The sequence below is a fragment of the Pteropus alecto genome, unplaced genomic scaffold, assembly GCF_000325575.1.
Source record: "Pteropus alecto unplaced genomic scaffold, ASM32557v1 scaffold86, whole genome shotgun sequence".
NCBI lineage: Eukaryota > Metazoa > Chordata > Mammalia > Chiroptera > Pteropodidae > Pteropus > Pteropus alecto.
The window spans coordinates 33,411,287-33,437,379 of record NW_006442109.1 but is presented as its reverse complement, the minus strand read 5'-3'; the positions used below and the strand labels follow the sequence as shown (position 1 = coordinate 33,437,379).

General features: G+C 36.2%; 1 protein-coding gene across 1 annotated transcript in view; it reads left to right on the top strand.

Annotated features, from left to right (window-relative positions):
* LOC102882001 (formin-1) overlaps positions 1–26,093 on the top strand; it is a 250,661-nt gene that overhangs the window by 87,239 nt on the left and 137,329 nt on the right. Inside the window, 1 exon segment of the mRNA XM_015595813.2 lies at positions 22,018–22,105. Within this exon segment, the coding sequence (XP_015451299.1) occupies positions 22,018–22,105 (88 nt within the window).

The following is a 26,093-nucleotide window of genomic DNA, read 5'->3' as shown; positions in this document are numbered from 1 at the left end:
AACCTCTCTGGCCTTCTATAACTGTCATGGCATCTAGAGTGGATGTTTTTAAAGATGCTTTCCAGATGCGACATATCTGTAGAATATCTGTATGTGGACACTTTCAAGCATCCATTTTAAAACGGAGTATATACAAGCGTGTGAGTAGAATGAAAGTGAATTTGGATCTTGCTCTGTCAGTGAGTAACACAGGGTACACTAAAGCTGCCCTCACAACCGCGATGTTTCTTCTTTCAAAGATGTACGATTTCCCTTCTCATTCACACTTGTCTCCACTTAACAAAAAATGCATTTGGTGGCAGCAGCCATTATTCAAGCTGGCCAGCCTCCTTTGGATTGTGTGGCCCTTTACTATTTTCCTCTCCATCTCTCAGCGTTTTCAGGGTCCAGACGCTAAGCCAGGAGTTCAGGTTACACCAGACAAAGCTGTCCACGTGTTTCTTAGGACAGTCTGGCTTAACCCCAGTACTATGGCCACACTTCCAATTTTTGATAATATACCTTTTGGCCCAGAGCTTGATTTCATTTGGGCCTGACCTGATTTCTCTCCAGCTGAGGCTAATTTGCATGGCTGTAAACACGGGCCTTACAAAGCTCACCAACTGTGATAAAAGCAAAGGAAACCTGAGACCTCTGGAAACTCAAAAATCCGCCTTCTGTATCTGAGCCTGACTCTGAGTCACGCCTCAACCCAGGAGGCTGCCAGCATGCAGCAGCTAAAGAAATGTTATTCTGATTGATCTGATTAGGGCAGCAAGGTTAGCCATGGTCAATTTACAAAGACAGTATGAGAAGAAATCATGTGTGTAGGCATGTTATGGGTCAGCGAGGCCCCTGCCAGAAATTATGAAAAGCCACAGCTCTGCCAGGACCATTATCAGATCTCCTCAGTGGGGTACAAATGGGATTGGAGGGTTAGGGGCCCCTCCAGTGGAATGAATGACAAAAGAGATTGGGCTGGGAAGAGCTAGTGAGTCATGCTTGCTTCTAGCTGGATTCCTTAGCTGAGCCCCTCGCGTGTGAGAGCTGGGGAGCCTCAGAGTTCCCCAGGTCAGGGTGGAGAGGACTGCCTTTAGCTCCTCATTGTGATGGAAGGAGATGGTGGAAAGGCTGGTTCGAAAAGGACTTGAGGCTGTAGATTGACCCACAGAAAGCAGCCAGATGGAACCTATTGGGCATTTTGATCCCTTCCTTCACCAGAAGAGTAGTTTAATTGGGAACTGGCTCCAGGCCCTGGTTACTAAATAACTTGAGTTTTAGCGTTTTCATTTTCATTAATTAACTTTTATGCTAGTTACCTTATTAGTCACATTAGGCATTTTGCATGTGCAAAATATCCTGGGAGGTGAGAAGGGGGGGTCTTTAAAAACAGTATAGAGCTGCAAGTACCAGGGGGTTAATTCACGACCTAATTATCACATCACTTTTTACTCTCTTGTTGACTCTGTTGTACAACTTCCTTAGTTTACAACAAGCACAAAAACTTTTAAACTTTGCTTTCAAATGGTTATTTCATTCATATTGATTCTGAAGATTTTTGGATCGTTCAGTTGGGGTGTGGTTCTCTTCTTCCCTGTTCAATTCAGGAACATAAATGTTACAACACTGGGATAAGGTACACTAATTAACAAAGATTTTTTTTTAAGATGAAGCCAACTGAAAGCCACTGTTGCTTGAGCTGGGATTTATTATAAATAGTTCATTCTGTACTATAATCATCTTACTAATAGGAAAAAATGAGACATTGAGAGTGTTGATTAGAGAAGAATGTGATTCAGAATGTATCAGCAAAATGCCTAAAGCATAAGATGTTTGGAATGATTTAGTAAGACTGGAGAAGCTGGGCCATGTGATGCTTTTGTTGTGTATTACATATACTCTTGGGGTGTGGAGACGTCTGAACAATTTAGCCCTGTAGGACACAACCATTTCATCGCCACCGGGGTGGGGGGGTGGGGGGGGAAGGATGAACCTCTGAGGCTGAAGGCACACAGAGAAGGAGATAGGACTCAGACCAGCACAGGGAGTTCATACCTATCAACTAAGATCTTGGTGTTTACCTCAGCCACCAAGAAGCCAGTGACAGGGCTGTAGTAGAGGCCTGAGCTCCAGGTCTCTGACAAGCTGCTTCCACCAACGTGCCCCATGCACCAAGAGTCACTAGTCTAATTATGGAAGGTGAGAGTGTCACTATTGGGGCTGATCGGAGTTTGGTGTCACCCCAATGGCAGGGGGACGGAGAACAATGGGGCAGAAGTGTAGTTAGCATTTTCTCTCAGATTCTTCCCCAAGTAACAGCAGTGAAGAATCACAGGTCATTGAGATTTAATAGTTTTATTAAAAATGTATTTTAGAAAGATAAAGAATGCCCCAAGGAGGTCCCAGCACTGTAACCATAATAACCAACAAAAAGGGTCCAAAAGGTCAAAAAGAGCAAAAAGGCCCCAGAAGTGGGAATGTCTGCCTTATATTTGGGCCGTGATGGAGTGGTTCCAGAGGCGTTCCTAGGTGATTAGCAAGTGAGGTCATTTTGACTGACATCTGGCTGCTATATAACTTTGCCTAGCGCTCATGTGCTTATCCAGAATATAGTCTAATTAGATTCATGAACTTCCAGGCATAAACATAGTATTATAATGAAGCTTAAATTGTAGGTAAATCAGAGTACTACCTTCCGTGCAGGTGTCTGTAGCCAGATTAGGCCACTAAGACTATGACCTCCTGTCCTTTGTCTCTGGGGATGCAGGAGGAATTCTCTGACTACCAATACATGTTCTTTGGGCGGTCTCTAGTTTTGGCTCCTGTTCCTTCATTCCCCCTGTCCCTCGTCTGACTAGCTACCTAACAGTAGTGTAGTGGTTGAACAGGGGGTTCTGGAAACCACATAGGCCTGGCTCTTTCTTTCTGAGTCAACACTTTATCCATAGGGCAAGTCCCTTCATCTCTCCTAAGACTCCTCTGTACAGTTCTATTATCTGTAAAGTGAGAATAATAATAGTACCTACTTCCAAAAGTGATTATGAGAATTAAAATAATCTTTGTGAAGTGTTTAGCTTTGTGCCTGACTCAGAAATATTTGCCGCCGCCACCATGCTATCCTTACTGTCATCATTACCATCAGGAGTAGTAAGGCATAAGGCTAAGGGAAAATCCTCTAATGTCACCCTTAAAGGAGAACAGAAGGTTGGGTTCTAACTAGAAGCCTCATTTCTCATTCAATGATAGCTACCTGAGCTGCTTTTTACCCTGTCATTTCTTTGTGTGTGTACTACTGGGACACAAGTATGTAATTAAAGCAGATGAATTTAAGCTAGATGCTCAGAGATGAATGTCCTCAAAGTGTGTCAAGAGAAAACCATTTAATAGAATAAAAAGATAACAAAATTTGTTTCCATTTTCTAGTACTATTAATCTCTATGGTACAATTTTAAGTGTGCCAGCTGTTAGCAGGCAACATAATATAGTCTTCTTAAATTCTTTTAGAACATGATAGGCTATAAATAAATAAATATAAATGTGTGGCAGATTTAAATAATGATGAAACTCTTAAAGTATGATATTTTAGGTTTTCTAGATTAATAATGAAATATACAATTAACTATTATACTTTCTTAATTTTTATCAACCTAATACATGGATATAATTTAAAATTCAAGTAGTATTAAAAGACTTAAGAAAAAACGAAGATCCTGCAAATCTCCAGAAATTTCAAGCAATTTTTCATACAGATGATAGCCTCTGATCCAAATAAAATTGTTAGAAATACATATATATATCATTAACAAAAAATACAACTAAATATGTCCATAACATAAACCTCTTTGCCTTTGAAAATTTACACTCACACCTGTAAATAATTCATAGATCAAGAAAGAAATTATGATGAGATTCAGAAAACACTTATAACTCAAAAAATAAAAATACTGATTGTCAAACTCATTGGATATAGCTAAACTGTATGGTCTTAGTGATTATATTAGAAAAGAAAAGGGTTAAAAATAAATTAAGTTTCCAAAATTAATAGCTAGAAGAAAAAAAACAAACCAAAGAAATCAGAAGGAAATGTTAGGTTGCATGACAAGAAAAGCCATTTTTGTAGGTCAAATGTGATCAAATATTTATAATTTTATATGGTTCAACCTAATACATTTTAAAAGAGGAAAATAAAAATTATTTTAAAAAATTAAATACAGTGGAGAATATCAATAAAATCAAAAATTTGTTCTTTGAAAACTAATAAAATGACCTTGGCAAAATTGATATCTGTTTGATTAAACATGGATATAATTTTAGTAATGACAGTGAAAGATGGTGTTTCTTTAAACTTCTTTCTAGGTAAAAAAGCCGGAGAAATGACATTTTGAGCTTCCCTTCAGGTATAAAATTGTAATAGTTAATATTTTTTAAATGAATGGCTTAAAATAAGATCTAAGGTATATTTTAATAATTTGACATAAATTATATTATTTAGAATTACCTTCTATATTCAGATATAAAATAAAATTTAAAATATATTGAGAATCCCAAAAGCTCTTTTTCTGATTGCTTAATTTTTTAAAGAGAATTTTTGCATTAAAAAATCAATACTTATCTAACACTTTGAGCATTTACCTTGTTTACAGTTAACAGTCATGTTAAGCAGTATATTAACTGTTAATTTGAGGCATATCATGTACAGGAGAACGTTCTTAGTCCTATGTCATACACTAAATTGGTAATTATTATTTCTAGTCCCCTTTTATAATTGTAGCATGTGTTATTAATTCTCAGAGAATAAGAATAAAATAAGAAACTGAAATATTTAAATTACATCTAGATTTATTTGATGATTCCAAAGTTAATCTCAGCATTTTGCACTGTTCTGAGGTCATCGTGTGCTGGTTATAAAGATTTCTGGTTGGAGGAATGCTGGGTATATCTGTTCTTTTGCTGTATTTGATTGCACTTAAATAAATACGGGATGAACGTGAAAAAAATTGACAAACTTTCAACAAGATTGAGCAAAACAAACATATAATATTAGGAAAGTAAAAATGAATGTGATTACAGGTGCAATAGAAATGTATAAGAGAATACCATGAGCGAACTTTTGCAAATAAATGAAAATCAAATGAAATAACTTCCTAGAAAAATATAAATTACCAAAACAGTCAAGAAAAAATAGAACACCTGAATATCCTGTAAATATTAAAGAAATTAGATCAGTAGTTTAAAATCTTCCCACAAAATATGAGTCCTAGATGATTTTATTACGCCAAACATTTCCTTCTTCAACAAAATAGAAACTAGAAAATGATGTTACAGTCAAAGCTAGTATATAGTCCTTATAATAACACCAGACAAGGATAGGAAATAAAAGAAAAATTACATGCCAATTTTTCTCATATAGATTTGAATAATCCTAAACAGATTATTAGCAAACTGAATCCAGCAATGTCTAAAATATTACTGTATTGAAAGCATCAAAGTAGTCCTAAATAAAATGAGAGACATAGTCTCTTCATGAATAGGAGAAGCAAGATGTCAGTTAATCCCAAATTGATTTCTAGTTTCAAAGTAATTCCAATCAAAATCTAAGTAGGGTTACTTGGACTTTGACAAGCTTATTCTAAAAATTTGTATGGAAGAGCAAAGTTTCAAAAATAACTTTAAAACAACCTTCAATACGCTGTATAGAAAAAACAGTCAAATCACAAAAGAATGATTTCTTTAGTCTGAAGTTAAAAACATGAAAGCCTAAAAATTTTATGTAATCATACATTTGTGACAAAATTACTTTTTAAAGCAAGGGAATAATAAACATAAAATTCAGAAAAATAAAAAAACTCTGATAAGAAAAAACAGATAGGATACTTATTATACCTCGTCAATAAAAATTAAATAATAGGTAGTAAAGTAGCTGTAGTGTGATAATAATTGCACAGAAAAAAAAAAGTCAATGAAAAGAATCGAGGGTTCAGAAGCAGATTCATACATACATGGAAACTAATATATGACAAATGTGGTACTTCAGGTTAGTGGGGAAATTATTTTAAAAAAAATTTAAAAATCAAGATATATGTGGCCAAAAGGAAAGAAAACAGATCCTACCCTGACATCATGAATAAAAATTAATTCCAGGTGTATCAAGCACATGAATGAGATAGGAAAAAGTTAATAGTTTAAGAAAATAATATGGGAGCATATCTTTAACCTCACATGGAAAAGACACAAAAAGCATAAATCAAATAAGAAACATGTACATTAAAATAAAATTATATTAAAATTAAAAAGTTCTTGCTCATCAAAAGATAACACAAAGGTTATGAAAAGATAAGCCAAAAGCTTGGAGAAGAGATTTGTAACATAAATAACTGAAGAAGAATTCCTATCTAAAATATAGGTAAAATTCTTACCAATCAATAAGAAAATAGTCACCTTCCAGTAGAAAGGTAAAAGATATGAGCAGGCTTGTCATGGAATGAATGGTCAATAAACATAAAAAGATAATGCAGCAATTAGGAAATGCAGAGATACCATTTTAGACCAACCAGCTTGGCAAAAATTGAAAAGTGTAGCTAAAATATTGAGAGTCATATTGGATGTCAAGCAGTAGGAACTCTCATTGCTGCTAATGGGAAGGTCAGTTGTTCTATACACTTGGAAAACAATTTGGCTCTTTCTAGTTCATGTGAACGTGTGTACACCCTCTGCTCAAATGTTTGTACCTTTGTACTAAGAGACTCATGTGAGAATGTTTGTAAAAGCTTTGTTTGTAATAGCAAAAATCTGAAAATGACAACAGTGTTCATCATTAGCATGGATAAATGGACTGAGGTAAAGCCACATACTAGAATATTATACAGCTTTGAAAAAGAGTCAACTGCAACTACACTGATGATTCATAAACACGATGTTAAGTCAAAAAATGTCACAAAAGAATGAGCCTGTTGGTCTGAAGTTCAAAAACATGAAAAGCCAAAGAAGTTTATGGAATCATACATTTGTAGCAAAATTGTTTTTAAAAAAGCAAAAGAATAATAAACATAAAATTCAGAAGAATATTTCCTTTGGAAGAAAATTGTGGAGGAAAGTAGCCTTCAAAGGTATTAGTAGTTCTCACTTTCTTAAGGGATGTGTGTGAGTACGTGATTTATTTTCGGCATCTTTTAAACTATACATAAGTGTACATATGCTATTATTTTGTATGAGATTTCACAGCTTTTAAAAGGAAAATAAAAAGTTCCCATTTTTCCCCATCCCATTCCCACCTTGACCCCCAGAGGCATCAGATTTCAGAACTATCTCTCTGGTATGAACTCTGTTGTCTATTGCTTCTACAATTTTAGACAGTTACCATGGAATTCCCATTTTGGTAGACAAGGATTTTTGTATTTCAGAGTTATATTTTAATTTATAAAAGCTCATTTTACTTTTTTTAAAACAAGAGTAAAATTAATTTTCTAAGTTTATAAATTATAGTTTCTTTATATTTTCTTCTGCTTACTACTCTCCTTACTATAGAAGGAAAGGAACTCCTTCCTTTTTAATACACATATATGTTGTTCATTTTGACCTCCATATTACATGGTAGAGGGTTTTTCAGGTATTGGGTGATTCTTGGCTACTATTTTATATATTAGATCGAGACGTGTGGAAGCTCAGTATACATGGACAAGGTTTGCCCAGTGGTGGATCTCACAGTAGGGTAAACACTGCAGACCAGTAATTTCATTCGTGGCCCCCCAAGTGGTAGGATATGTTTGTCTTTGCTCTTAGACTGATCCATTTTTCCAGACAGAATTTCTCCAGGCACCTGACTGGGGGCTCAGGTTGTCAGCCTGACTGCTAGTGTTCTGAGAGAGAAGCCCAGAAAGGATGTGGAATTTTTAATAATTCCTCCATTTTAGCACAAGACCTCAATGCCATCCACTGTGTGACTGATGTCCAAGAGTCTTAAGTCTGCCTGGTTGATTTTCTCTTGAAACTATACTTCCTGATCATGATAGGTGGGATTATACATCCGATACGTAATTGCCTATAGAGTGGCTTTTAAATAATCACCTTATATTTTGCTCCCACTTCACCCTTGCCTTCCCAAGTACATGATGCACCTAATTTGTGTGTGTCTGAGGTTCTGCCTTTCTCTGCAGACAATTAGATTTGTCCTTCCGTCACTCTGCCATGGAATTTACCACTCTTTTATCTACTTCTGCGTTCACATTTTGTTTTGAAATTAAAGGGGTCTACTAGTTTCACTGAAGATAGATTTCGTGTTTCAGGTCCCCTCAGTCTTATAATTTGGGTTGATTTTACAGGAGAAAAGAAGTGAAAAGGCCTTTACTCTGCTAGCTTAAAACTCAAAGTGGTTTAGATTTTCACATCTTAGAGGCTATTGCCTTGTTGCAATATGACTGATGAGGTGTGTATATCCTTGCTGAAATGAGATGTATTTCAAAGGAAAGGACCTAGAATTAGTAGTCATATCAGGGTGACTCTGCATAAATTACCAACCATGTGTTTATTGCACTTGTCTATTTGAGAGAACTTCAGGGTATGTATATTCATGATTCCAGTCAAAATAGATGAAGGGGCTCACTCTTCATGGATGATGGTGAGTAAATATTTTGGATCATTATGTTATTCCATTCACATGGATGACTGAAGAATAGAATATAATGTATGCTCACTTTCTATGATGGATGTGCTATGAAAGTAAGGAGGATAATAAAGACTAATTATAGGGGAAATGTGCTGGGTTATATACCGTAAGCCCTAACAGAGTCTTGTAGCAATTTAAAAATACATATATACAGTGCTCTTTCATCTTTCTTTTCTTACTAACATTTCCTGGAATTGTCATTTTATGTTTATGGAAGGAACTCAGTTAGTCTACCAGAAGCGATGTGGTACTCATGTCAACTGTTGTTAGCCAGAAAATTAACAGAGTAGAATGACTTAGGTTATAAATAGTGTACGTTTTAGCAACGACTGCAAATTAAGACTGTGTGTAAGGTTGTTCTAGGTGAAGTATGTCCATAAAAGGAAAAAGTAAAGTAGCCTTAGGTATCTTTAAAGAAGGAAGTGTTTCTCTTTGAATTTTGTCATAGTTTTTGCCGTCTAGTGGCTCGAGGCCCTAATGCTAGGAGTACCCACTGTCACTAGCTCTTCACCTTCCAAACAGGAGTGGGAAAAAGCCAGGTAATTTGCATCATGGTACACTCTAAATCAAAGGCCATCCATCATTTCTGATATCTTGAATGCAATGATTATCATATCAAAGACATACGATGACATTGAAGATAATAACTTTTCTGTTGCCCATTATCTCTAACCAGCTTGGAGTAATTATTAGCATGTGTTCTTTCAAAAGCCTGACACTTTAAGTTTTGGAGAGAAAAGCCCTATTTGAGCCACCAAGAATATACATGAGACTAGGTTCAATGTCTTAATATTAAATGAGAAATTATATCGATAAGACAGGAAGTCCAAAGGTCGTAGAAACTTTTTAATCTAGAATTCTCAGGGCAGTATGGCTCTCTGTGCATCTGGGATTAGCCTTATATGAGAAAGCCATCCTTTTTGACTGAGCACGTAGCTTTAGAGAAGATTCCGTGTTGCTGGATAGAGAAAGGGGTGCATTTCCAGCCATAGCCAAAAAAGCTCTGGGAATCAGCGATTATATAAACATACAGTCATACATATATATCAGGTACCATGCTAAGGTGCCAATGGTAGTAAATAAACTAATACATTCATTTGTGGTCACCTGGGTACTCGAAGTGTGGTCCACAGACCAGCAGCATAAGCATCACTTGGTAGCTTATTAGAAATATAAGAATCTCGGTCCCTGTATTAGTTTCCTAGGCCACCTCCACAAACTGGATAACTAAAATTAACAAATATTATTGTTTCAGTTCTGGAGACTAGAAGTCTCAAATCAAGGTATTGGCAGAGCCATGCTCCCTCTGAAACTGGGAGGGGCATCTTTCTCTTCTTCCTATCTTCTGGTGGTTTGCTGGCAGTCTCCGGTATTCCTTGACCTGCAGCTACATGACTCCAGTCTCCGCCTTCATCATCACTTGGCATTCTTCCTCGCTAGCTTCATGTCTTCACATGGCCATCTTATAAGGTCATCAGCCATGTTGAATTAGGGGCCCATCTGACTCTACTATCACCTCATTGTAAGTAATTACACATGCAATGATCATCTTTCCAAATAAGGCCACATTCTGAGATCCTGGAGGTTAAGACTTCAACATCTTTTTTTAGGGGGAATACAATTAAATCCAAAAGAGGTCCCATCCCATTCCTAGTAAATGAGAATCTGCATTTTTAATGAGGTCTGGTACTTTACATACACGCAAAACTTCTAGAGGATATCACACAAATTCTTCGTTGTTTTAAACTATAGACAACTTTCTCGTGCCTCCAACAAACTCTAAGGGCTTTGCCTACAGTATGTAGATGTATGGGAATGTTTCCCATTCAATTTAGGAATAATGGAGAGAAAGTGTTCACTTTTCTCCTCAACGCTAGGTCCAGTAGTATAAGAAGAAAAGCAAAGGAACATGTGCTCTACCAGTCATTGATAGCCAAGCAGATTGGGTGGTGGGACAGGAGGAATTGAAAGTGGAATTGTAATATAGAAATTTAAAACAAAAGAAAAGCAGTAAAACACTACTCACAGATCCTGCGGCATCATGCCTCTGGCATATCTTTGAGTGGTGAGCCTCTAAACTCTCATCTCTCCTAAAATAGAAGTAAATAAATTCTGCACCCTGCTGTTAAAGGTTGAATTAAACATGTGGAATAAGTTCCTGGTCTTGGGAAAGTTGAGCCATGATGGTTGGAGGCAACCTGAAAGTATGGAATTCAATTTTTCTGAGTTATCCTGATGTTATTAACTTCTGTTCCAAAGATAGATCCTATTTCCTCTCATTTTTTTAGCACTCACACCATCAAATTGAAAAGCAGAATCTTGGACAGTGGGCCTGTACTTTGTATTGTTTTTGTTTTATGTTTTACCATAAGTTGGATCTTTTCATAGATCTGTTTCCTTTTTCATTGTTTTTTTTCTGCCATGCAGCCCTCTATCCAGTTGCTTCTCACCAGATTAGTTTTCAGTGATTTAGAACTGTTTCATGATTATTACAAGAAAGCACTCTTTAAGGGCCCTTGAGCTCTAAGCAATAATAGGATGATGTTTCTCATCTGTACCTTTGTGTGGAGGTAGTTTGGGTCTAAACACAGGGCAATGAGTGCACTGATATCTTTTGATCATTTTCTCTCCTAAGTCTCTAATCGGTGAGAAAGTGGGTATGATTTTGTTTTGGAGTTTGTTTTATACATGACACAAAAACTCTAAAACCATCAGGATTATCTCCTGCCCACGTTTCTATCCCTCTCAATCCCACAGTACCCTCTACCCTCTGCCCAGTCACAGCCTTACCTGCTGTGGCCTTCTCTCCCTTTGCTTTTTGAGCCGAATCCACTAGTCTGAAAACCAATAAAAGGTTTTTTCTGTCTCATCAGTAAGCGAACGGGATGCCAAATATGTTCTCAGACGCAGGACAGGGTGACAATTTGCCTTTTCACATTTCTTGGTGAAGAGCCTAAATCCTTAAAGTAAACTTCATCTGAGCAATTTTATGTGTCCCCAAAAATAAGGCCATGGAAGAGATTCAGACCTAACAGTTTGACAAAACAGTGAAGCTTAGTTTGCCTTGAAACATTTAATGAGACAGATAATCAGGCTGCATGTAAAAAGCTTATTTTAAAAGCATTATTCAGGCCAATTGATGGAGGTCACTACCCAGAAGCATACCTGGCCATGATGGCCATTAGTACCAAGGACTTGTTTGTATCAAGTCAGGTGACATTTCATAATATGGCACTGTGGATCCAGACAACCAGCTCCTTTGGGTGTGGTGCCAAAGAGTGGCAGGGAATAGAGCTTGGGAGAAGAAGGGAACAAGGAAGCTGAGTTAGCATTTATTTTCCTGGGTACCAGCCGAGAAACAATTGCATGTGTCCAGAGAGGCACTCACTCGCCATGAGGAGAGATAGCGAGACGACTGCCAACTCTGGTTCTTCCATTTCCCTCCAGCTGGCCCTCGCTCCTGGCACTAGCTGGGAGGGATAGTTGCTTACCTGTCTCATCTCTGGTCACTGCTATACTAGAAATGGCATACAGTGGGGTTGTGTCAGTTGCTTCTTCCTATGATGTGTGTCTGTATATAAGGCCTGCATCTGTGGGCTACTATGTCTCATGGCCTTGTATTATCTTATGTTATTTATTGAAATTTCCACTAGGCAATTCTCACTCTGTTTTCCAAATTAGATTTCTATTATAAAATGAGGATTTCCAATTTGGGGGTATGTAAATGGTGACAGTTAAATAAGAGTAAAATTAAAACCTAGGGATCCCCTGGTACCCCCCAAGAAGACACTACTCTCTAATCTAGCCAAGGTCAGACCCCATACTAAGTTATTTATGATTTGGTGGTATCTAGAGTAAATTATCAGCTCAATCATCAAGAGCTTATAGCCCTTAGATGGCTTCCTCGATATCTACCTCTCTAACAGGATTCTACCTACTTTCCAACCTAGTCTACCAGAATGTCTTTAAGATAAATGCCACAGTCATTATGAAAGCACTTTGATCCCTTTGGGAGCTAGTGACTTAGAAATGCAAAAGATTGCTGTTAATAAGACGGGCTGACTTGTCATTAGTAGCACATGTGCTTTACTCCAGCCCCTTCATGTCCGTAGTTTTGTCAAATAGTGGCATTCAGTGAGTGTTGATATGAAGCACAAGCAAAAGATATTGCCAGTCTGAAGGCACAAATAGTATAAACAATATTTTCCAGAATTTTGTTTGGGAGTGTCAGATTGTCTGCTTTTTTGTGTATTTTCCACTGTGGTGTTCGATCTCCCTGAGAGATGCAAACCGTGTACTCATTTGTTCTATATAGTCGAAAATGTCCAGCACTTACTTGGATATTTTATATGTATATAAAATATATCATATATATGTATTTATACACATACATATATATATGTATATACACACACACATATATATCATTGTCATGAAACTAAATGTCTACCTATGTATGTGTATTTTATATCTATTTGTTTTTGGTGGGGGAGGGTGATTTGGTGGGGGAGGAAAGACAGCAACTTTCACATGTACTTATTTGCCTGCAGTGCCCAGGAGAAGTTCATTGGTGATAACTCATGTGGCTGTATTTAACTAGACCTGGTGCCTCTTCTCCAGGCTCTGTGATAATACTGACTTTACCGGAGGTGGAAATCCTGTGACTGAACCTGAGTTCACATGCAAGGACTAAGCCACAGAGAAGAATACGTAATGATCTGGTATAGGTTCGAATGTGTTTGGTGTCTAGCAAAGGTGTAGGTGTAGAAATTAATCATCTTCATTTGCAGACAGGGTAGGCTCCCTGGAAGAAGACTTCTATGATTATTTTAATTTCGTAACTGTGCCAAACTCACTCCGCTGAGCATGGTCCCAGCATTCATGGTCTATTCAGACCATTTACTTTTAATTTTACTTCTGGCCATGTCTACCAAGCTCAGGCAGAAAGCTTAAGATATATATGGATTTTATGTAGATGTGAAAATCCCACTGGACCTGGCAGGAATTCTCTCAGTCTGTCTGCCAAGACTTTTCTAGCTGAATAGTCAGGGTGTGGCTTTTCCAGTGTAGCAAATTTGTCTTCCTATTTCTGTTTTAATTCTTATTCAAAGAGGCAGGTTTTTCTAAAAATCCACATATGTAAGAAATAATAATTTGGAAACACTGGCTCAAGGTGCAGGTTTAGACAGTGTGAGATGTGGGCCTGCCTTTCCCCACTCTGGAAGGCTTTGTGAGAGTTCCTTAGGCGATGTGATAGCACACATGTGTGACATGCCCTAATCCCAGCATGCGGCAGGGGTCTGGAAAGGCTTGGCCTTAAACTAGGCATGTCTAATAGGGTTTAACATAACCTGCGAATTTGCTCCTGCACAAGGTCAGCTTGTAGGTCAGTGGAATTCTGCCCAAATTGCATTCTCCTCTAGACTAATTATACCTAGGAGAAGGCTATGTGCTGCCAAGTTCAGCAGACTCCAGATAGGACCAAGATAAACTGAGGGCTTGCTCACATGTCTCAAAACTAATTTTTAAGGATTCAATATAAAGCATCTCCTGTTTAAAAAAAAAAAAAAATGGAAGTCTTAAGGTTTATGAAGGAACTTTGTGTTGGAGATGGTGAGACCAGCTATTGTCTACCTTCTCTGTGAGCAGAAAATGATTAAAATGGAAGCAGGAAGAATTTGAGTAAGATATAGTAAAAGAAAATACTTTGATGCCAAAGGTTACTTAATACTAGAAAGTGATTTAGAGGATTAAACAAATCAAGTAATCTGCACATGAGGACAAAGAAGAATGAAAAATGGGTATAGAGAGTAGTCATAGAATAGGAATAGCATGAAAAGTTTAGGTTATGTTTATAATTAGCTGAGTTAGGACTGTGTTATATTTGTTTGGTGATAGAACATGGCTATAAAAATGTGTGCCTCATATGAATGTAACCTTAGTAACTTTCTAAAATGTGAATATTCTTCTCAAGTAAAGTCCATCCTTAAATATCTAGGCTTCTGGACCAAGCCAAAGGCAGAAGGATAAGTTAGGCATTTCTTCAATGCTAAGAGTTAAATGATTCCAAAATCCACTTCATCCAGCGTATACGTTGTATAAGCAAACTTTCACAAGTACTCATACTTTTCCATAAATGTATTCTGGCTTATCTTCCTTGAATAGCATGGAGTGGGCACTTTTTTTCTAATAACCCATATGGAAGGAGGTCATATTGGGAGTTTCAAGGCATAGCTCTGCCTACTAGCCCCACATGTACATGGAAAAATCATTCATTTGAAATGCATATTATGAAGCTATAGACTAATACAATCAGGAATTCTACCAATATTCTGCAATCTAATATGGTAGACTGGCCTCAAGGTCTTCTACAATGTGAAAGCTATACTGCTGACCGGTCTCAGTGCCTGAAAGAACCTTCACCCCGATGGCCATGCAGGATAGAAAGAGCCCTTCATATATGAATAACCAGAATGACTTAAAGTATCATTGGGGGTTTATGGTCTGTAGAGCTTCTCTCAGCTCTCCTTTACGGAGAGGTTTTCTGAAGTTGAGACCTGGACTTTTGTTTCAGGAAAAAGGCACTGAAGGTAACACTTTGGGAAATGCTTTCAGTTTACTCAGGGAAAGATTGCCGAAACAGCTTTCTCATTCAAATTGAACTGACTGCTTTTCAGCATCCACGTGATGATGAGTCAGGGCAGCCTAGAAGTAGAAGACTGGTCTCCTGACTTTTCTCTCAATAAGTAGTCACCAGACTATAATGCTAGTCACTTTCCATAGCTGGCCAAGGGGCAATGGCAGCTTAGCATGCTAAAGCTAAACGCTGGCGGGAAGGACCATTGTATTTATGGCTGTAGTTCTTAGTTGTATTTGTATTTCTACTTAAATTGTCATATTGCTGGGAATCTTTGACTTGGACCAGACAGCTTTTAAAAACTAGTATCACAGGATAATACAACCAGAATGCTTGAAGAATGGATTGGTGCTGATTAGATTTTTGCATTAATAAATGGTTTGCTATAACTTTTGTGTTTAAAATCCTGTGGTTATACTTTTAAACATGTTAATTAAGTTTCCTACTATAAAAAGGGCAGACTATTAAATATCTGACAATCTCTAAAAATTTTCCAGGTAATCATCATGATTACCAGTGCATATTGTTCAGTAAGATAGATACGGAAGGTCTGGGTGATTGAGTTTGATTTCTTTCAAGCCTAGAATGTATTAGAGAAGCTAGTGGATTGGGGAGAATAATACCCAATATTAGTTCTTTTTGTCATATGTTCTTGCTCTTCAGAGAGCAATTTTTGAAGTTCACTTTATCTTTCTAAAGGTTGGCTTATCAAGAGTGAATATAATGCAATAAGAGAAAAACAACAGAAATTTTCAGTTAATAAGTTTCCACATAAATTCAATGTTTATTTGAAACTTCACCATGACTCTAAAAAAATTGTTTTAAAAACAATAATAATTCTTTATTGACAACAAATTGAGCATCTTTTAAAAAAATACTGTCATGTTCTAAATCTTTGTTCTTTTTCTTTTTTTTGTTCTTTCTCACCGTCAGTTCTCTTCACTCTTATCTTTTCCTCTCCTTAATGTTTTCTTCCTAGCTATTCTTTTATGAAGGTAAATGTCTCAGATAATAGGTATATATCTGGGTATAGAGTTGTGATATTTGATCACAAATATCAAAAAGGAGTATTGTGTTAGCGGAACAAAGTGTTCTGTTCCTGTGCCCCTTTTTTAATGCCCTAGCAGTAAGGTGACTACACTTACTTTATGGGACTCTTGAGCATGAAATATTGTTATGGCTCTGAAAATCCAGAGGAGACCACTGAAGGAATAAAACTTTACAATATCTTGGTGCTCCCTGCCCCCAATTCAGCTGTCCTTTTGGATTGGCTCGTGTGCAGATAGGCACAACACTGAGTGCTTGGTTGGGGTGCAGTACAAGGTAGTTCTCTTCCCTCTGCTTGCCTTAGAAAATGCCCCTTATCCACAGCAATCTCTGTGTGTATATCTTTCTTCCAGCTATTCAGCTTTGTCTTTATTTAAATTTCTTTGCACTGTACTAGCCTAATAGATTTAGTAATTGGAAAACATTGCAAAAAGGGTATGAAGACAATTCACAAGAACATGTTACCAATAACCAAATGTTGAACCTTACTCTTATTAAAAATGCAGAGTAGTGAAAAAACGTTTTACTTATCATATTGGCCAAAAATTTTTAAATTGATAAAATCCACAGTGGGCAAAGAAACAGGAAAATGGTCACTCTCAAAAACTTGGCAGGAGTGTAAATTGATAGCACCTATTAGAAACAATTTGGCAATAATTACCAAAATTTAAAATGGACAGATTGTTTGAACAACTCCTATAAATCTATCCAACAGAAATACAAGCACAAGCTACTAAGGATGTATCTGCATGGTTGTTCATTACAGCATTGTTAATAATTGACAAAATTTGGAAAATTTCTAAATGTCCCCCATAGAGGAATATTTAAATTATATGTCATATTTAGAAATATGTCTATACTGATATGGAAGATATAAGTAATGTATTTGTAAAAGAAAAAATGATGCAGAATGAGAAAAGGTACAGAACAAAATGTATTGCTTGCCATTTTTATAAAGATAAAATCCTACGCACATATGGGCATGCATACATGTTTAGGTCTGGAAGGAGACAACTCCATTACTAGTGACAGTAGCTGGGCAGTGGAATTGGGGGATGAGAGAATACGCCACCTTCTACTTTTTTTCATTCTAAATAGCTTATATTTTTATTATAATCTTTTATTGCTTTTATAATTAAAAATAATTTACATAAAGAAAATAGAAAAACTAACAACTTGATACATCTTTAAACCTGAGCAAATAGAACTCATTTGACAAATGTGTTTTCAACAAAAGAACCCTTACTTATTCTGGCCTGTGCTCCTGTGACCAGATTGGCCAAGACTTGAATAGAAGCTCACAAAATATGACCAGAGATCGTACAGAACACCTCTCTTTTTCCCCCCTTTCAGTTCTCAAATTTTTTTCCTCCTTCCTGCCCCTGACACCTTCTCCTCATATCCTGCTCTACCCAATCTCTAACCAATTTCAGAAAGCTCTGAATATATGCTGAAGTCTTGGACCAGACTTTTAACTGACTGAACTCTCACTTGTTCTGTTTATTAGTCTAATCTGTTCTTTCTTTTAATGTTTTCTTTGAGTCATTTTGCATACTTAAGAAGGATATTTTAAAGTATATATTTATTCTATTCTTCATTTTTTAACCCTCTCTTTACTTTCATTTTTTTCCCTTGTAATTTGATATTGTCCTCCACTTCCTAACTTCAAAACATTATAAGCCACAGTATTCTGAACAGCATGGTATTGTTATAAATACAGACTTATAAACCAATGGAACAGGATATAAATCTATACATATATGGTCAAATGATCTTCAACAAGGGTACCAAGACTACAGAATGTTCCAGGAAGACATTATCTTTTCAACAAGTGGTGTTGGGAAAACTACATAAACATGTGCAAAAAAATGAAATTGGACCCTTATCTTACAGCATAAACAAAAGTCAATTCAAAATGGATTATTGACTTAAATATGAGATCGGAAACTATAAAATACCTAGAAGAAATCAAGGGAGAAAAAGCTTCATAACATTAGTCTTAGCAATTATTTCCTGGATATGACACCAAGGCCCAGGCAACAAAAGCAAAAGTTGACAAGTGTGCCTGTAACAAACTAAAAAGCTTCTGCATAGCAAAGAAAACAGTCAACAGAGTGAAAAGGCAACCTATGAAATGAGAGAAAATATTTTCAACTATATTATGGTGAGGTTGGTCATATCCCCAAATATGTAAGGAACTCCTACAACTCATTAAAAACAAACAAAAAACTCAATTTAAAAATGTGCTAAGAACTTGAATAGACTTTTCTCCAAAGAAGACATACTGATGGGCAAGAGGTATATGAAAATACGCTCAGCATCACTAATTAATTATCAGGGAAATGCAAATCAAAACCAAATATCACCTCGTACCTTTTAGGTGGCTGTTATCAGAATCAAAAACAAAAACAAAAGTTGGTGAAGATGTGGAGAAGTTGGAACTCTTATACATTGATGGTGCAAATGTAGAATGGTGCAACCACTATGAAAAACAGAATGGAGGGCCCACAAAAAATTAAAAATAGAACTACCACATTATCCAGCAACCCCATTTCTGGGTATATATCTAAAAGAATCAAAAACAGGATCTCCAAGAGATATTTGCACTCCCGTGTTCATTGCAGCATTATTCACAATAGCCAAGAAGTAGAAATAACCTAAATGTTCATCGACAAATGAATGGATAAAGACGATGTGATGTGTATGTGTATATATACACAATGGAACATTTTTCAGCCTTAAGATGGAAAATCTGTCGCATGCTACAGGATGGATGAACCTTGAGGACGTTGTACAAGTGAAATTAGCCAATCACAGAAAGACAAATACAGCATGATTCCACTTATACGAGGTGTCTAAAGTAGTGAAATTCATAGAAGCAGAAAGCTGCCAGGGGCTGAGGGGGAGAAGGAAACAGGGGATAGCTATTCAGTGGCCTCGAGTTTCCATTGTGTGGCATGAAAAATTCTAGAGATCTGTTGAACAGCAATGTGCATATAGTTAAAAAACTGCACTGTAAATTTAAAAATGTGTTAGTAGGGTAGGTTTCATGTTATTTTTCTAGTCTATGGGGATAAAAGAAACCAAGAGAGCTTAGGACATATATCCATTCAGTGTCCACTGTGTTCCTACCACTTTAACGATTTTTGAGAAACCTGGTATTATTTCACAATTGGAAAAAGACTACATGGAAACTTAAAAGTGTATTTTGAAAGTCTAGTCAGAGGTATACAGAGAATTTGACACAAAGAGAAAAGAGAATACAAATGCTTTGACTTAACAACTGTTTACTCCCCATCCCCCTTTTTAGGATACGGTACCACATTTCAAAAAACTCTTATTGTTTTAGTGGAGTTATAGGTTCAAGCATCCTCTTTCCAAATACCTGCTGTGCCAAGTCATTAGACAAAATTGCAAGGATGGCTAACTGTGGTGACATTTTTTCCACAGTTTAGCAGTGGTTGAACAGTGAAGTGGGGGTAGATTTGCTTGTTTTTCCCACTGACGGCCAATCTCAATCTCAGTCCCTCTCCCTCAGTTCTCCTGTGGTGGCTCTCTTGCCTTCTTTTAATTAGCTATTAGAAAAACTAGCATTTGAACCTTGTCTTTTTCATGAGTAGAACGTGTTACCCATGGTTTCAAGAACCCTAACTGAATAGCTTGGAGAATGTTTAAAGAAATTTTTGCTACCCGGTGTGATCTTGTCATGAATTTGATTCCTGTGCCTCTCTTCTTGACTTTGATGTTTGTGTCATAGCCAAGGTTGTACCAGTCACTATTCTGGACTTTTAAGAATAGATCTAGTTAATTCCCAAAGCCTTTCTTCTTTTGAATTTACTTTGCAATTACTTCAGGTGATGGTTGTATTCACCTTCTTGGTTCTTTTCAGCAATTTTACCAAAAAGATTTCTTAAATCACTGATCTTTACAAACTTCACAACAAAGGCCTTGATTGGCCTCAGTTGTCTCTGCATCTCCAGAGTCCAGAGCAGTGCCATAGCAGATACAGAGCAGATATTTATTGAATGAATGCATACATGGCAGAATATTTATATAAAACTTATGTGAATGTTTTTAATTTTATATTTGATTTTTAAAAATCACTTCACTTTAAATTTTTGAAATCTAAGAAAAAGCCAGAAATTGCATTTTTAAAAAAGATACTTGATTACACATAATCTCTTCCTCTTTTGCTTTTGCTTTCATAAAAAATAAATAAAAATACCAAGTACCTTCTTTTGTATCTTAAAACTCTTGAAATTCTATATGCCCTAGAATCTTTTTCTAAGGCTAATATTGAAAAAAAAGTCAGATTTTCCTTTTATTTTGAGGAAAGCTTGGTATTTACTGTATTTTAGGTCTAATTCTTATATAAAAGTAGCCATTTTGAGCACAGGAAGGAAAGACAAAGGCCTGACAATAAAGAAGGAAAGACAAAAGGCTGGCAATAAATAATTCAGAATCAATTGATAGATAGGTATTTAGACAGTTTGCACAATTAGACAAGCTTGGTTGGAACAAACTCATGTTATCTCTTACTGTTCAACCAACAAACAACTCAGCTAGTCTAGTACCAATATTACATGTAGGTCTTAGTTATGGTTTGCTCTTGTCTTCACTATATTTTGGTAAGTTGGTAGTACCTAGGTAGGAGGGAAGGCATAGCCGTTTAGTTTCATTTGTATTTTACCCAGGAAAGTGCATTTAAAAACATAAGATTTGGTGATGTTTTGAGTGCATGTCATATTGATTTCTGTAGCAGTGCCACAAGAGAAAAGATAACTTTTTTTCTCTTAGTTACCATTGTGTGATGTTATTAGGAACTGATGTGGCTTACTAGGTTTAGAGAAACACAAAACCATGAAAAGCTCTCCATGGAACAGACATAACGACTGAAATAATTGGCAATGAGTTATTTGAAGTTTCTAAAAAATTGTAAAAGTTTCGATACACATATATATTATTATAAAAGGACAATTTTAAACAATTTAAAATTAAAGCTTCACATACAAAGCATTGTATTGCTTATATTAATAATAGTACAAATATGAAGCAACTTGACTCCACAAACTGGAAAAATTTTTAAATAATTTATGTCAACAGCTATACTAGGTGCTTTACATACATTGTCATTTAATTTCTAGAATTAATGTGCAAGCTAAGTATAGTCAGCCCTACTGCATGACGAAGACGTTGAAATCCTGGTGGTTAAGTCATTTTTTCAAGGCCATGTCACTGATAAAACTGCTGAGTCAAAATCACACTGATCTTTTCCCTAAACCACTCAGCAGATGACTCAGCTGAGAAGAATGGAGGCTATGAAGAGACTTAAAAAGTAATGACATGGAAATATGCCAATGATAAGCCAAAAAGTTGGATATAAAATTGCACATATGTTGTAATTACAACTTAATTAAAATGTGTTTGAATAAAAAAATTAGAGTGAAATATTATAAAGATTTTAGTGCTTGTATTAGACTAGTAGAACCTGGAGTGTTTTTTTTTGTTTTTGTTTTTTTTCTAAAATGTCTTAGCTATACATAAGTTACTTTCAAATTAAAGGGTTGGTAAAATAGAGTGATTGTAGTATCAGTATAGCTCATCAATCAGAGTATCTAAAAATCTTACCGTTTTTGACATACTTCTGAAAGATTGTGTGTTTTTTTGTGTTAACTTTATTTTTAAATTCCAGATCATCAAATTATTGGATGGAAAACGATCTCAAACTGTGGGAATCTTGATATCTAGTTTGCATTTAGAAATGAAGGATATCCAGCAGGGTAAGTCTTCTCCATCACTTTTTTCCCCCTACTTTTAAAGTTTTTATTATTTTTTTGTGAAAGATGTCAAACTTATAAAAAATCAAGATGCTATAGTGAATCACATGCGCCCACTTCCTAGCTACAAAACCATCTGCTCACTCTTATTGTACCTGAAGCTTCTCTACCAACTAGATTGCTATGAAGCCCGCAGTCATAATTCATCAGTTAAAAATGTTAGTATGTGGCTGAAAGATAAGGACATTTTTTTCAAGCATAACTCTAGTGCCATTATCATGCATTCAAAAGCATTTACAATGGCTTCTCAATATCATCAAATATGTAGTTCTAATTTCTCTGATTGTAGGCTCACTAGTTATTCCTTTTGTTTACAGTTAGTTTGAGGATCCAAACAAATTTCATGCATTGCCTTTGCGGTGTCTCTCAGGTTTCTTTTAAACTAGAGGTTTCTATCATCCATCTTTTATTTTTCCTTTGTAATTATTTTTTTGAAGAGACCACGTCACTTGTCCTGTGAAGTTTCCTATAAGATTTTGCTGATTGTATTGCCATGGTTTTATTTGTCATGCCCCTGTGGTTCCTATAAACTGTTAGTTTGACCTAGAGACTTAATCTGAGTGGGGGAAGAATACTTCATGGATGCTACTGTATATTCTGTCAAGAAGTACATAATATCTGGCTGTTTCTTTATGATATTACTGGGCACTAATGATCTTTGCCTAAATTCATTATTTTATTAGAACTTTTCAAAATAATAATATACAAATTCCATCGTTTTCTCATTAGTTGGGATACTTCTATGGGGAAACACATTCCTTCATCCATTTGGTTGCATCCTTGTTTCTTAATCCCTTCTTTTTTTCAAATGATGCTATTTCAGCTTGGTTGTCTTTGGCTCAATTTGAAATGAGACATTTAAAGAGAGGAAATTTTACTTGTATATATGTTTTTTAAGTCCCTAGAAAAGTAGACTAAAAGCCATCTTATCTTTTGAAATGTCTTGCATGAAAACAATACTCCCTTTTCTCAGTAGTCAATTAAATGTAAATCTTTATTTTGATATGTTGCTGATATTTTCTGAGTGGTAATACAATCTCTTATAGATGGTTTCAGCAGAATTTAGCACGGATTTAACAGTGGAGAACCTCAAACCACACTGCCCTTCAGGTTTCAGTGCGTGTTACCTCAAAGTTATTTTTCTTTGGTACTCAGCAGAAGGCTCCCATAGATCCTGAACTAGGAGACAGTTATGATATTTTCACATACTACTTTTCCTCTCAAAGGAGCTTTGTTAAGGGCTTACAATTTAGTTTTATTGCAAACATTAAAAATTCCACATAAAACTAAAAATATCCTGAATTAGATGATAGTCACAGAGTATTCAAATAAGCTATCTATTTTTAATATTTAAGCTTAATAGTAGAATTAAATACATGAGTATAAATATTAAACCTCCAAAAATGGTTGCTGTAGCTGATTTGAATTAAGGGCAGAAGGTAGTTAAAAAGATCCACCAACAAAATTAGAAAGGGATTCTTCCATAACTTTAGGTGTTAGGTCTTTTAGAAGAATTGAGTTTGGGGTAAACTCAAACAAGGAGACTGTGATGCTGGGACAAAGGAAAAAATAAAAAATATATCAGCAGGGAACTTTATAGTTTTTTTGTCAAGGAGATTAATGTTTTTGATTCAGTCATTGACATTAGAAGCTGTTCTTCAGCTCCGGTGGCCGCGTCTTGTCCTGAACAACAGTAAGCCTGGTGAAAACCAAGCATGCTTGGTTCCATCATCATGACATATAGCACTATGGATATGAATCTTCACAATGGCAATAGCACCTTAGACTTTATTCAGTTCTTTTTAGGCATGTCTCCCTATAGTATATCAGATTGCCATGTGGGTAAAAGTCATTCCAGCCTTGTGATATTCCAGTTACCAACTTAGGGCCATAAACCTTCTTCCCATGGCATTCCAGCCTTGTTGGATTGAATGTTCATTGCGAGTTGAATAAGATAACCTTCTCCAATATTCTACTCTGAGCAAAAACGTGCTTACATAAAGCAGAAGTGAACTTACATTATAGCATTGGAAATGTCAGTTGTAGCATTATAGACTTCTAGGACTTGCGGACACCATTTTAGTTTTCTCCTGCTTTAAGCACCCCCGTAATCCACCACAGAGTTGGCTCCTGAGTTCTAAAAAATCATCTCCATTCCATGTCTTCATTTCTTAATGCATTCCAGATGAATGTGGCAATATAACCTGAGCTTAATTTTTCTTTAGACTCATTTGACTGACACTGGCATCTGAAGGTCACTTAGGAGCTGGGCTGTGTCAGTTACATTTCATTCTGAGTCCATGTCTGGTCGTGAATGGAATGCACTTGGCCTTGTGTTGTCATCCTGATGAAAGGACTCCCTGTGCTGACATTGGTCTAAAACGTTTGTTTTAATGTAGGGTGGGGTGATGGGGGGCGGTTGGCTATAGTGAGATCTGATTGGGGCAGGCCAGTTGGTAGCCAGGCAGGGTCACACAGCAAGCACATCAACCCTGATGAAATGACCACAGTTCAGTAACTGTTCTTCAGCCTTCTGGTTATGTGTTCATCTTTGTCACTGCACAAAGACAGATAGATGTACTAACTTGCACTTTTTAAACTGACAAAGAGCTGATGTATAAACCATAAAGCCAATGTGTTTACTTAGAGAATTTTTCTAAATATTGATCATTTCTGTTCATCATTACCTCCATATCATTGTCTCTATTTGGCATAATATATATTTATTTATGCTGTTTTCCTTTTAGCTGTGATTGCAGCTTGGTCACTTAGATAATAGTTTGAGGTATTTCAGCTCATAATTACCTCTCACAGATGGATAATACAGTTTTTACTAGTTCAGCTCTTAAAAAGCAACCTTGTTTTCATCATTTGTAAGGTGAGCACTTCTCCATTGTTTACTAGACACTGCCTATAATGTATATTCAAGAAGTGGAATTTGGGGGTTTTGTACCTCAAGGTCTTAATCTGCAAGTAGAGAGCCAATGTCTCTTCCTTTATGTCATGTTGCTTTTCTTCACTAAGAGTTTCTCTGATAATTAACCGTTAGTTTACAGCTAATTCAGCTAATGTGTTATATAAAAGTCATTCAGCAAATGTTTTTTTAATTTAATTTTATTTAAAAATAGACTAAACCTTAGACTAGATTAAATCTGAATGTCATGTATTTCATTCCAGTGCATTTGGACAAAACTAACCAACTTCCTATCTTCCTTCCTTCCTTTCTTCCTTTCTTCTTTCCTCTCTCAATGAACATGTTTTGAAGGCCAGCTCTGTATATATAACGCATCGTGATGACCACCACACATAAGATCCAGACACTAACATTCTTGAGTGTTCACAGAATAGTGGGAGAGATGTAAAAAGCAGCCCGAGATTACAATAGGGTTGCCTATGGAATAATAAAGCAGTATCTTTTTTGTTTTATTAAGTTTATTGGGGTAACATTGGTTAATACAATTATATAATTTTCAGGTGTACATTATATTTTGACATCTATATAGTCTATTGTGTGTTTACCACCCAAAGTCCACTTTCCTTCGGCTACCACATATTTGATCCCCTTTACCAACTTCACGCTCCCCCTACCCTTCTATATTTGACCACCTTTACCCTGTCTACCTCTTCCTTCCTCCCCCACCCTCTACCCTCTGGTAACCACTAGTCCATTGTCCATGTCCATGAGTCTCTGTTTGTCCTGTTCATTTGTTGCTTTTAGGTTTATATCACACATATAAGTGATATCATGTGATTTTCAATTTTTTCTGTCTGGCTAATTTCACTTAGCATGATTATCTCAAGGTCCATCCATGTTGTTGCAAATGGCAGTATTTCATCTCTTCTTATGGCTGAGTAATATTCCATTGTATATATGTACCACAGCTTCTTTAGCGGAAAATCTTTGCGAGGGACACTCTCTTTGTGTCTCTTT